This window comes from Sphaeramia orbicularis, chromosome 9, assembly GCF_902148855.1.
Source record: "Sphaeramia orbicularis chromosome 9, fSphaOr1.1, whole genome shotgun sequence".
NCBI classification, from domain to species: Eukaryota; Metazoa; Chordata; class Actinopteri; order Kurtiformes; family Apogonidae; genus Sphaeramia; species Sphaeramia orbicularis.
The window spans coordinates 25,530,679-25,543,538 of NC_043965.1; the positions used below are offsets into that span (position 1 = coordinate 25,530,679).

A 12,860-nucleotide genomic window follows, 5' to 3' on the forward strand; every position below is an offset into this window, starting at 1 on the left:
CTTTGTGGTCTGATTTCTCGACAATGCTTTTACAAATTATGGTCCAGGAAGTTAGGAGTTGCTGTCGGAATTTTTTTTTTCCGTCTTTGAGTGTAGTTTATCAAAAAGTCAAAGGTGTGAAGATGTGGACACCCGACATATCTGACATATCAATCATCTGCATTGTGTTTTTCTTTGTGTTTTAGCATCCTCATAGCTGAGCACAGTTCACAGAATTTACATACTGAACATCTCTGAGCAGTAGCCTAACCACAAACCAGAGATACCTCACATAACACTTTTGTTTATTATGGAGACTTTACTTCCGAATTCTAAATAAAAATACAGGTATTTATTTGCAAACAAAAAAACTGCAGTATTTTCAGAGCTCGAATCCTGCACACAAAATAAACCGCATCGTTGTTTTTTGACAACAATTCTGTTTTGATCAGAAATGTTCGAAGTCTTTCACTTCGTTGTGCTTTGTTTTATGAAACTACTTGAGCAAAAATGCGAGCAGATTCTTTTGTTGACGTTTTGTAATAATACGTCTCAATATGAATACATTTTTTTAATCAATTAAAGAGTTTTTCAGATCTGCTTGCCAGTACAGACAGTGTTTTTATACCATACATTTATATGTGCAAAATATGAAAAGATAAGAAGAAATCCCATGACATCAAAATTTCACCGAATTTGTGTTTTAGACAAACGCTGCATTCATGACCAAAAATGTCTGAGTATTTCCAGAAAACAGATGATTAGATTTAAGATTTGTTCTGCTTCCACTAGAATTTTGGATGGGAACAGCCTTTATCCTATGGTTGTAACACAACAACTTATCTAATAATAACAATAATAATAATAATAATAATAATAATAATAATAATAATAATAATAATAATAATAATAATAATAATAATTTTAAGAAGAAGAAGAAGAAGAAGAAAATAAAAAGGGAAACAAACGAATGATAAACCAAAATGAAATAAAATGAACTTAATTTCTGAGAGGTTCTCAATATTTAATAGTGATTCTTTTGGTTTGTTGCAGGTAACTTGTTTCTTTAACCGTATTTTTGTGTGTTTGTTTGTTTTTTGTTTGTTTTCCCCCCAATGCATATAAATGCTGATTATTGAAAATCAAAGTGGGATAGCAACAACTCTGACTCAGATCGGGGATTTCCTTCACCTGTTTGCGTGACGCTGCTGTAGAGAAGGAAATAGGATTTTAAAATACTCTTACGGCTACCTAATTATTATGTAAACGAAAATTCCAAACAAAAAAAATGTCGCGTTGAATTATGGGACGTAGCAGCCTCCTATAAATAGGGCCTGAAACTGGATAGGAATCAACCTTGGAGTCAGAGACAAGTGAAGAGGAGCTCCACCTTTACCACAGGTTACTACCTGAGCTTTTGATGTTTTGTTTTGTTTTCTTTTATTTTACAAAGGATATTCGTTTTTGTATAAAGAAATGAATGCGTTTCGATTATTTATTCAAAGAACACTTACCTATTTAAGGAACACTTTGTATTTTTTTCCAGATATGAAGCCGTTTCTGCTGATATTTGCGGTGTACTTGTGCTTGCAATGCCAAGTACAGGCCGGTAAGTACTATTTCTATCATTATAAATGTAGCTTTAGATATATCTCATAATGGATTATTTATTTATTTATTTATTTATTTAATCCTTAATGGATGTTTTTTTAAAAAATCATTTATGCTGTATTGGAATGGAATCGAATAATTAGACTATTATGTCAGTGTTGGATTCAACAAAACATTAATATTAAGACTACATTAGTCCTAAAATTGCATTAACCTTTCTGTAATTTTTCAGAATTATCACGGAGTGTCATTGAAAGGGCTGTGGAGGAGGCCAAGGCCACAGTGGACGCAGCTTATAAATACTCCAGAACAGAGTGAGCGCAAAACCTGATTCAGCATAGCGGTAGAAATCCAGACCAGTGACATGTAAAGCTAATAAATCTGTTCTATTCACATGACAGGAGCATTGATCGTATGCAGCGAAGTCCAGGCTCCCTCAAGCACATCTACAGGTTGCATAAGCAGCCTGTAGGAGTCAGCAGGGATGCGGTGCGCTCCGCAGACTACATGGATTTGACGGTTCAGTCCCTCAGAAACTCTTTGACGCGACGCCGGAGACGTTCTATCAACGCGACAGGTATGTCATCGGTTCAGATCGTTTGCTTACAGGATTTTGTGAGATTCTCGTTGAGACACCTGTTTTGTGTTTCTGTTCATTAGATCTTATCTCTGAGGAAGATCTACTAGTCATCGCAAATCTGACAGGCTGCTCTCCGCGTAGTCGTGTACAATCTTGCGACTTTTCATCCGGGTTCCGCGGCCCAAACAGTGACTGCAACAACAGGTGAGTCTGCTGAAGGCTTCAACCCGATAATAAAGTGTAATGTAGGCTCCTTTTGAGGTGTCACATAAGCGCCATAGTTTTCTTTCTTTCTTTCTTTCTTTCTTTCTTTCTTTCTTTCTTTCTTTCTTTCTTTCTTTTTTTTTTCTTCAAAATTCTGACATCTCTAATACCAGCAATATCCTACTCCTGTTTAGGTTTTTGAAACCTTGTTTTTGAAGTGTGTGATGTAGGCATCCTTTTCAATATTTTGACTCCTTGTCTTTTACTTCATCATGTTTTAAAATCCAGGATAAACTTACTAATATTCAAAATTCCGACGGTCTTTGGTTGTTATTAACATTTACTCGTACTTTTACTTTCATTACTTGAGAGTACATTTAATTGATAACTTGATATACTTAAGTACAGTGAATACTAAAGACTTTAACTTGAGTAACATTTCAGTTGGTGACTTGAACTTCTTCCAAAGAAGTTTTTTGGTAGGGTACCTGTACTTCTGCTCAAGTATGACTTTCCAGTACTTTATACAACACAGGTTGTTTTTTTTTTTTTAAGTAAAAATGCATGATATTAATAGTAGCTATCTCTTTTCCCCTTAGGCAAAACCCTCGCTGGGGAAGTTCCAACATACCTTTCGTTCGCTGGCTCCCTGCTGAATACCAAGACAGTATGAATCTGCCAAAAAGTTGGGACCGTGATCATGAAATCAACAATCACATACTTCCTTTGGTATTGTGCCTATCTAATCAAATTACACACCCTAATTACAACATAAATGAAATGAAAAACTTGGCTCTTGTAGTTGTTTATGTGTTTATGTTCTACATCCTCTCCCGTCAGGTGAGACTTGTTTCCAACCAGATTCTGGACACAGCCAACTCTGATGTAGAGGACGACCCCCTTTACACTCACCTGGTGACTATCTTTGGACAGTGGACTGACCATGACCTGACCTTCACCCCTCACTCTCCTGCCATCCGGTCATTCAACGATGGAATTGACTGTGACCACACCTGCGAAAGGAAAGAGCCCTGCTTCCCCATTGAGGTCAGTGTCATTATGAAGCACCTGCACAAAAAACACATGCATTCACATATAAACAAACTTATTCTACATTCTGAAATGCCACTTCCCATCTTAACAGATTCCATCAAAGGACCCTCACTTCACAGATGATTCACACGAGTGCATGCCCTTCTTCCGCTCTGCACCAGCCTGTGGTTCTGGCACAACAGGCTACACGTTCGGTAGCCCAACTGTCCGTGAACAGATGAACACCCTCACTGCTTTCATCGATGTAGGGCAGGTGTATGGTGCTGATAAAACCAAAGCTCGCCTCCTTCGAGACTTTTCCACAGATGCGGGGCTTCTGAGGGTAAACCAAGATTACACTGATAATGGTCGTGAACTCCTGCCCTTTGAAGTGGGGCCCAACATGTGTGAAACCAGACGCCGCATAACAAATGATAATAACACCCAGGAGGTTCCATGCTTTTTGGCCGGTAAGTAGCAACAAGCTGATGTAATTCCTAAAGGGTCAAATGTTCTTACAGCTCAGAGCATCTGACTGTACATGTTCGGGCCATTCCTTTAACCCATAAACACACAATGATAGTTTTGTGGCAGTTCCCACATCACCTTTTCTCTATTTGTAACCTTTCTTAAGTGATTTATTAACATTTTTTAAATAATATTATGCTCTGTATTTTGTATTGTAAAGTGGAAAGCAGGTATTTTCCTACATTTAATTTATTGATCATGCAGATGGCCATAAAAGCTCAGATTAAAGTTGAGGGATTTTATATCAAAAACAGAGAAAACAGAAGAAAAAGTGACTTTTGTAATGCAAGATTTCATTAACTAAACATAAATCAAGTGTGTCCATCCACTGTCCTTTATCAAACTCCACTGGTTTTACTGGTGAGTCAGTGTTGTTGGAGATGATGGTGTGTCTATGTTCACTACAGAGCCTCTGAACGTCCAAATGGATCATATCTGATGACCATGAAAAAATGAAAAACTGCATTTTACACCAATTATATACATGTATTGATAGGATTAGTGGATTAATAATTGTTTAAATTTTTATATCAGTAAATGACTTTGGTTGCCAGTGGATGTTTGGGTCTTCATGGGTTAATGATTCTATGTGTGTGCTTGAATCAAAGCATAAAGCTATTATTAACTACTGTTTTATCTGTCTGTTTTTCCACTTAGGTGATGTTCGTACCAATGAAAACATTGCGCTTGCCTCTTTACACACATTACTCATGCGTGAACACAACCGTCTGGCTCGAAACCTGGCCACTCTGAATCCTCACTGGGGTGGAGAGAGGCTGTACCAAGAGGCCCGTAAAATCATGGGTGGATACTTCCAGGTAAGAGATAAGCTCATCTGCATGAAACATACGGCTTGTTTTTGTTTATTTATCATCTGTTTATTTCAATAATTTGACCATGGCTATCAACTGAAAAACAGAGGGGTAGAGGTATGAGTGTATTTTTTTTTGATAGAAACATCAAGAACAGATCCCTCACATGTTAATGAAAACATTCAAGACTGATGTATTCTCAGACTCTTACTTAATGTAGTTGTGTCTTGTATTGTGTTGTGTCCTTCAGATAATTACATACAGAGACTTCTTACCTCACATTCTTGGTCCAGACATCATGGCCAAGAAGTTGTCCTCCTATCCTGGTTATGATGAGGACGTCAACCCCACCATCTCAAATGTGTTTGCAACAGCTGCCTTTAGGTTTGCTCACTTGATGGTTCAGCCTTTCATTTTCCGTCTTGATAACAACTACAAAGACCACCCAGATTACCCCACCCAACTGTTGCATAAAACCTTCTTTACACCATGGAGGATTCTCTTTCAAGGTATGGACAAAAACATGCAATTCTGTCCCTCAGAAAGGCAAATAAATAATAACACAAATACAGGGTGTCCCATAAGTCTCCATACATAGGAAAAATAAACATTTCTTGACATAAACCATTTTTATTTATATAATATGCTCTATATGACTGCCATTTTATCGGGAACACATTTCAATGCGTGTCCTCCACTGCTGAAGAACTATAAAGAAGAAATATAAAGAAATACATGTTAGAACCATATGTATTATGTCTCCTATGTATGGAGACTTATCGGACACCCTGAACAATATACATACAAAACCTGATTAAAATCAAGTGGTTGAAACCTGAACCTCCAACATATAACATTTGAATTGAGAAAGTGAGGGAAATCTATCAGATGGAGCAAATTACATATGTACTTAGAATTCAGGGAGAGCTATTTACAAAGAGATGAAGTCCCATGATTAAGCTTTTAATGCAATAAGCATTCAGAAGTGGTTGTATATGTTATATATATATATATATATATATATATATATATATAATTAATTAATTTATTTATTTATTTATATTTATAGAGTCATTCATGTTTCATTTGTGATTAATTGTAATCAATATCTACTGCAGATATAGATTTTTTTGATGTTGGGTTTTTTTTATGTGTGCCATATGGGGATGTTTGATTACATATGTCAATGTATGTAAAATATCTTATATATTTTGATGAGCAAAACCAAATAAAAATTAAGTTAAAAAAAAAAAAAAAAAACTGATTAAAATTCCTGTGTGTGATTTCTCAGGTGGTTTGGACCCGATTCTGAGGGGGCTTGTGGGTCGCAAGGCCAAACTAAATACACAGCAGAACATGATGCATGATGAGCTAAGAAACAGGCTGTTTAAATTCACCGCTGAACTGGCCTTGGACCTGGCATCGTTGAACCTACAGAGAGGCAGAGACCATGGACTCCCTGGTATTTATAAAGTCTTTATACACAGGGATTCTTTATCTCCAGATTTGTCTTAAACATTACAACATTATACTTACTTGGTACTCCTTTTTAGGCTACAACCAGTGGCGGAAGTTTTGCGGACTCTCACAACCACAAAATCTGCAGCAACTAGCTGACGTGATGAAGAACCGTCAGCTGGCTAATGCACTACTCAACCTGTATGGTACGCCTGACAATATTGATGTGTGGCTGGGAGGAGTAGCTGAGCCATTTGTCAATGGAGGAAGAGTGGGACCCCTGTTTGCCTGTCTGATTGCAACTCAATTCCAGAGAATTCGCCAAGGAGATCGGTACGAAACATGGAAGCTAACCTGAATATCCCTACTGAGAGATATTTGCTACTGATGTACAAACAAATATTAGTTATACTTTTCTGAATATTAACAAACTGTTCATTTCAGGCTTTGGTGGGAGAATGATGGAGTCTTCACTGCAGCACAGAGGCACTCTCTAAAGGAAACATCACTCGCCCGCATCATCTGTGACAACACTGGCATCACTGAAGTTCCTGCGAAGCCTTTCCTATACCGACCCAGAGGATCCGGTTATACCCAATGTGACAACATCCCTGCCTTTGACCTCAGTCCATGGAAGGAGGGTGGTAAGTCAATGAGCTCAGCCCTTTGTGACACATTTGGCCGCTGAAAATTAGTGCCATTTTTAAATTACTGATTTGTTTCTCTTTAGCTGCTTCAGAGGGCGGCTCTCCTTCGTCTCCAGGGCCAAAAGGTAAATCCAGTGCTTGTGTACTAATTAATAATAATAATAATAATAATAATAATAATAATAATAATAATAATAATAATAGTGCCATTTTTAAATTACTGATTTGTTTCTCTTTAGCTGCTTCAGAGGGCGGCTCTCGTGGGCCTCAAGGGCCAAGAGGTAAATCCAGTGCTTGTGTACTAATTAATAATAATAATAATAATAATAATAATAATAATAATAATAATAATAATAATAATTCAGAATTAAGATTTAAAAATATTGCTAATGGAATACTCTGTTGATATAAATGTTATTATGTATTTTATCATGTAGGACCCCAAGGAGAACAAGGCCCTCCAGGACCACCTGGTCCTGTTCCTAAAGTTGCTTTCTCTGTGGAACTGGGGAGCAGCTATCCCAAAGCTCAACGCCCCATTGTCTTCCAGAAGGTCATCTACAATGAACAGAACACCTATGACCTTAAGAGGGGTTTTTTTGTATGTCCCACCTCAGGTGTGTATGAGTTCCACGTTAGCGGCAATGTTTATCGTACTTCTGCTCAGATCGATGTGATGCGTAATGGTGACAGAATTTACCATGTATACACCACAAGGCAGAATGGTTACTTCCATGTCAGTGGGACTGTACTAACCAGACTGAACAAGGGAGACAAGGTGTACGTGGTGAGCCGTGAAAGTGGCAATGGTTTGACCAAAGACAGCTATTTCTCAGGGGCCTTACTTTTCACTGAAGATTAAATGCCCTGTCACTGCTGCTGCTGAGCCACAGAACAAACTCAAACCATTGTAAACAATAAATGATTAAATACATTCTTTATGCTCTGTTTCAGGAAATACAAAGTTTTACACTAGTCAAACTTTTCTTTGCAATTACATGTGATACACTAATGTTTAGGGCCTTGAACTGCTGTGTGAGTGAACTCCAGCTGAACCTCTTTTGGGGATAAAATGATGCATAGAGTTTACACATAAGAATTATAAAGGGATGTTAAAGGATTAAAACATGTAGTGTTGAAAAAAGAAAGCTTTACATTTTTCTAGTGACTCCTCATTCATAGAAAACCCAAATGTTTACAAACCTGTGGCATTATTTGATTTTGGTTTCTTCAAAAACTTGCAAAAGTTGAAGGGATGCTAGCAATGCACTAATATTGTAAATGGATGAGTCAGTATATCTGTGTTTAAGAAGTAACTGAGGAACAATCTTTTGTCTTTTTAAATTGTCTTGACTTCTTTATGGTATTTATTGTAACTCCTGGTAAATTATTTAACCATATCATCTGTATTTATGCTAAATTAATCTTTTGTGTGTTTTGAAGGTTTCTGCAGGTGCACCAGTTAAACAAATGTAAAATCAAATCCTCTATAGATAAGCTAAAACTACAGGGCCTGCTTTGTCTTACCAGAATGAAGGACCTTTGAATTGTTTTCAGTGACTTTAATAAATGAAGTGTCAGTAAATGAACCTCTGCCTCACTGTCCAATAATTCTGATTATTCATTATAAAACGACCTGATGCTGAACTCAGAGTAATTAACAGTAACTGTATGAAATCTATAAGGATAGAGATTAACATGTGATGTGTGATAATGAACTGAGAGTCTCTGAAATCAGTAGCTGGTGATGAGCTTGAACAAACCAGCAGATGGCACCAACAACTAAAGATAATGTTGAGAACGCTAGTCTGATGGTCACAAACCCAACTATGCTTTAAAAATATGCTCCCTTAAAATGGAGCACAGATTCTATTAAAGCATAGGGACATTTGTTAGTATAAGAACTGAGTTTTCCTCTAAAGTGATTATATTTACAATTGGCTGGACAGAAACCTTTTTTCTTTAGTTGGGGTGCCACCTCTGTTCAAATCCTAATAATGTTTCCAGAAAAGATGAGAGAATTTCGGATTCACAGCTCTCCACAAAAACAGCACAATAAGTTTCTTAGATATGTGGACTGGATTCAAGTGATGTCTTCAAAAAGAAAATAAATATTCCACAGAGGGGTACATGAGATCTCAGTTGCAGTTGTTTAATGCAAAAATAAAAAATAAATTTTTAAAAAAAAAAATAAATGTTGGATTCAGTTATCATCCTCAAATCTTTATCAGCATCATATCACTGGACTGAAAGTAAAGGATAAGTATGAGCCTCAGTGTGTGGAAATTCTCAACTTAAAACCCAGTGATATATTTGCTTATCATTACTTTAATGTGTTAGATTGGACTATGATAGGAAACAACCAAACTTCTTTTTCCAGATAAAACGTAGGTGTAGGCCTATTTGGTAATGTTAATTTATTTAAGATCACTTTTATTATGATCAGAAGATTCCATGATGTGACAACTCTAAATAAGTGGTGGAAATAATAATGCCAGTACATGATATCTTTAACATTATAGGCTAATCATAATGTTTGCAAATATGTGCTGAACAGATGCAACTGAGAGTTTGTAGGGGAAACTGTAACAAAACATACAGTAAAATAATAATAATAATAACAAAGATGAACCATGTGCCTGGCAGTGTTTGACCCTGGAGTTTTTTTTTTTTTTTTTTTTTTCCTCTTGAGTGTAATTCACCCTAAAGCCCAAGACTCAGCAGATGATGGTTTCGGATTTTAATTCCAAATATGGACACTCCCCTGGGCATATCTGCATCTTTGCCTAAATAAGTAAACAAAAAAGGAAAAAACAGCAATATATGACAATCGATAGGAGACGTGGTAGGTCGCATTAGCTCCGTTGTTTTCTGCACAGAGGAGAGGAGGGACGGGAACCAGCTGCTGCGTCTCCAGCATCTCCCCCCCCAACACACACACACACACACACACACACACACACACACACACCTACACACACACACACACACACACACACACACACACACACTCTCCAGCCTCCTCCCCCCTCTGCGCGCACACACACATACACGCACATACACACACACGCCACGCCCCTCCTGACCTCCGTGGACACAGTGCCATCCACAGAGAGTGGCTGTGCGCGTCCCATGGGAGCAGGGGAATGCCGGAGAGGACGAGCGGCACACGATACCCCATTGTTTGGTTTAGCAGTCACTGATTCCCCCCTCACCTCCTCCCCTAAAACACACGGGCTGACCGTCTCAGCGGGTTAAACTGATTAGAAAGACGTTTGTGGTTTGACTAATCCCCCATTTTCGCCCCTTCTCTCCGCTTCACCAAATTAGAAAAGCCACACATTTAGCCGGCAAGTCCTGTGGGTTGTGATGATCAGGATGGAACCTCTCGCACCTGTGGGACTGAAGTTTGCATGGGTGCAACAAATGGACCACAACACAACATCCACAATGTTCTGACCAGCAGCACATGGACAACACTGGTCCTTAGTGCTGTCTCTCCTATGAGAAGCTTTGAAAACACAGTATGCATGTTTGAAAAAGGTAGGTTTTGCACTTATTAAACCACATGTCTGCTAAAGTGACTATAAAAGTACTGAATAAGTGGATATCTGAACCACAAAACATCAAGCATTGCATCAATAAATGTAGATCTGAACTGCACAATATTTTCCATTGAGAGGCCTTTATTCACTTCTGCTGATACTTAAAATGCCTCCAAAATTAAAAAAAAAAAAAAAAAAAAAAAAAGTAGCAAAACGTAGCCTGTTTAAGTCATCAATAAAGAAAAATTCAGTCAAAAATGCTGGTAGTCATTTAGTAATTTATGAGAACATGGGTTTTACTCCAAATGTTTATCCCAGAGCTACAAGATCTACTTCAAAACACTGTCTGCACATTACAATACACTTTAAAGGTTCCTTCTAGTAGATTTATTAATCTATTGTATACATATAGACAAACCAATATAGTAACACTTTATCTATACACTGAAAACATCAGCTAAGCAGAATTGTTGTCATTTGTTTTCCAAGTCATCCTATTAAAGTATGTCAGATTTAGCACATTTACATCTGAGGCTGGCAATAAAAAAAACAAAAAACAAAAATAAAAAAACCAAAAACAAAACAAAACAAAAACTGTAGACCACTGTCAATAAGCCCGAACAGGTGACACAGACAGTAATCTATTACACAGAGCTATAAACTATAGGTTCTTTATGGTAGGGAAAATAAACTAGCACTTCTGTTTTATCTGCATGACTCAGCCTAAATACATACATAAGATAATAAGAAATATCAAGATAATGGAGAATGACACATTGACTGTTTTACTCTTTAATGAAACCAAATCTTCAGTGAGTGTGGATGTGACTGTGGGGATATCAGGCTCTGTTTAACTACTGTATGCGTTTAATGACTCATTATGTCAACTGAAAGTGTGTTTGATGTCTCAGATGACTGATGTGCCTAGAGAATGATACTCAGCTTTTAATGATGTGTATAAAAGCTGCTCAACTATTGCTTGAGTAAAAGCTTGGTGAGATGATGAGTCTCCTCTCCTGTGCTAAATGTAGTCAGCATACACAGATATTAAGATTTTTTTTAAAAAAAAAAACTGTTGTCAAATGCACCAGTGTGATATCAGAAATGACTGAATTTGTCATGTGGCTTTTCTCTTATATTTAAGAAAGAGCCAATAAATCCATAGAGAAGCAGCACTGTTAATCAGGAGGGTGCAACGTCAGGAAGTTTTACCACGAGTGATGGAATTTTATTTCAATGTTTGTGTCGTCGTGTATAGATGTTTCATTTTGGGTTGAGCTGTCAATCATGTAAGGGGAAGTGTGTAAGGGAAACGCGACAGGGCGGAGACTCGGCAGCAGGATTCCCCAAGACTGCGCTCATAATTGGGGGAACATCTGACTTTGTCCCGCGCTGGCAGATGGTGGATTGAGGCGGGATCCAAGGGGGGAGATTTACATTCATTGTCCAGGCGCACAAACTCCACATGCAGACAATAGTCTTGGTAAGGGGTAAGAAACCAGGACTGAATAAAACTTTCCTTTTCAGCGCCGCGCGTACAGGAGCGGAAATTAATTTGTCTGCAAAAAATATTCCAAGTAAACACAAAACTTAACTTTTTTTAATCAAAACTTGCATCGCAAAAATATAATAAAAATAGGCTCTATAGAGTCTATGTTAGACAGTGGACGGTTTTGCCACATTTTTAGTTTAGGAAAAAAAAAAGGCATACATGGTCTCTTATTAGGGCCTGGAAAACCATGAGACCCCCCCCACCCACAAAAAAAAAAACAACAACAAAAAAACCAACAACAAAAAAAAAAAAAACAGCAGCCAAACAAACTTTGTAATTGTATATAGTTTATTTTAGCACATGTTTGTTAATGTTTAGAAACACATGAAATAACTCTGATCTTTTTCCAAATATTAGTCAGTTTGGATTTGATCAGACTGTCTGCTGTATTGATTAAAAGCTCATTTTGGCTCCTGTCAGGCTGCGGTCCAAACGCCAATCAGAGCGCAGCACCGTCCGCTGCTGGCGGAGATTGATGGACCAACCAGACGGCCATTGTTGAGGCTGACACTGATGCGATGCCTCCTCAGCGGAATCACTGCGTTCAAAGGAGCAGACGGTCGAGCTGCTGAATACACGCCTGTCGAGAGCGCACTTGTGTTACATTTTGACTTGAATGAATAGACAAACAGGATTTGCAGTAGAAACTATTCAGGCCAGTGTAGCCACGAACAGATAGAGGAAAATTTACAGCCAGATATTAACAAGTGGCTCTAAGAAAAATGAATACATCTCATATTAAATATTTAGGGATAAATTGCCAACGGATGTGCCTGTGGAGTTTTTGCACCACATTAACCACTAAAAACTACGCACTAAATTTGCTGTCGCACTTATGTCTGAATAATATTTATGATAAGCCCACTCCTCCTTAGCCCCCCACACAAAGGGGACCGTTCAGTTCACTTTCAT

At 37.8% G+C, this 12,860-nt stretch overlaps 1 protein-coding gene across 1 annotated transcript; it reads left to right on the plus strand.

Moving 5' to 3' along the window:
- Nucleotides 1–1,341: 1,341 nt before the first annotated feature.
- LOC115425353 (eosinophil peroxidase-like) lies at nt 1,342–8,437 on the plus strand. The gene is made up of 16 exons (XM_030142847.1): nt 1,342–1,380; nt 1,526–1,588; nt 1,823–1,904; nt 1,992–2,167; nt 2,251–2,374; nt 2,974–3,103; nt 3,215–3,421; nt 3,519–3,876; nt 4,592–4,752; nt 4,997–5,255; nt 6,038–6,208; nt 6,300–6,537; nt 6,649–6,848; nt 6,935–6,976; nt 7,091–7,132; nt 7,289–8,437. Exons 2-16 carry the CDS (start codon nt 1,528–1,530, stop codon nt 7,711–7,713), a joined length of 2,676 nt encoding a protein of 891 aa, XP_029998707.1. The 5' UTR covers nt 1,342–1,380; nt 1,526–1,527; the 3' UTR covers nt 7,714–8,437.
- Nucleotides 8,438–12,860: the final 4,423 nt, after the last annotated feature.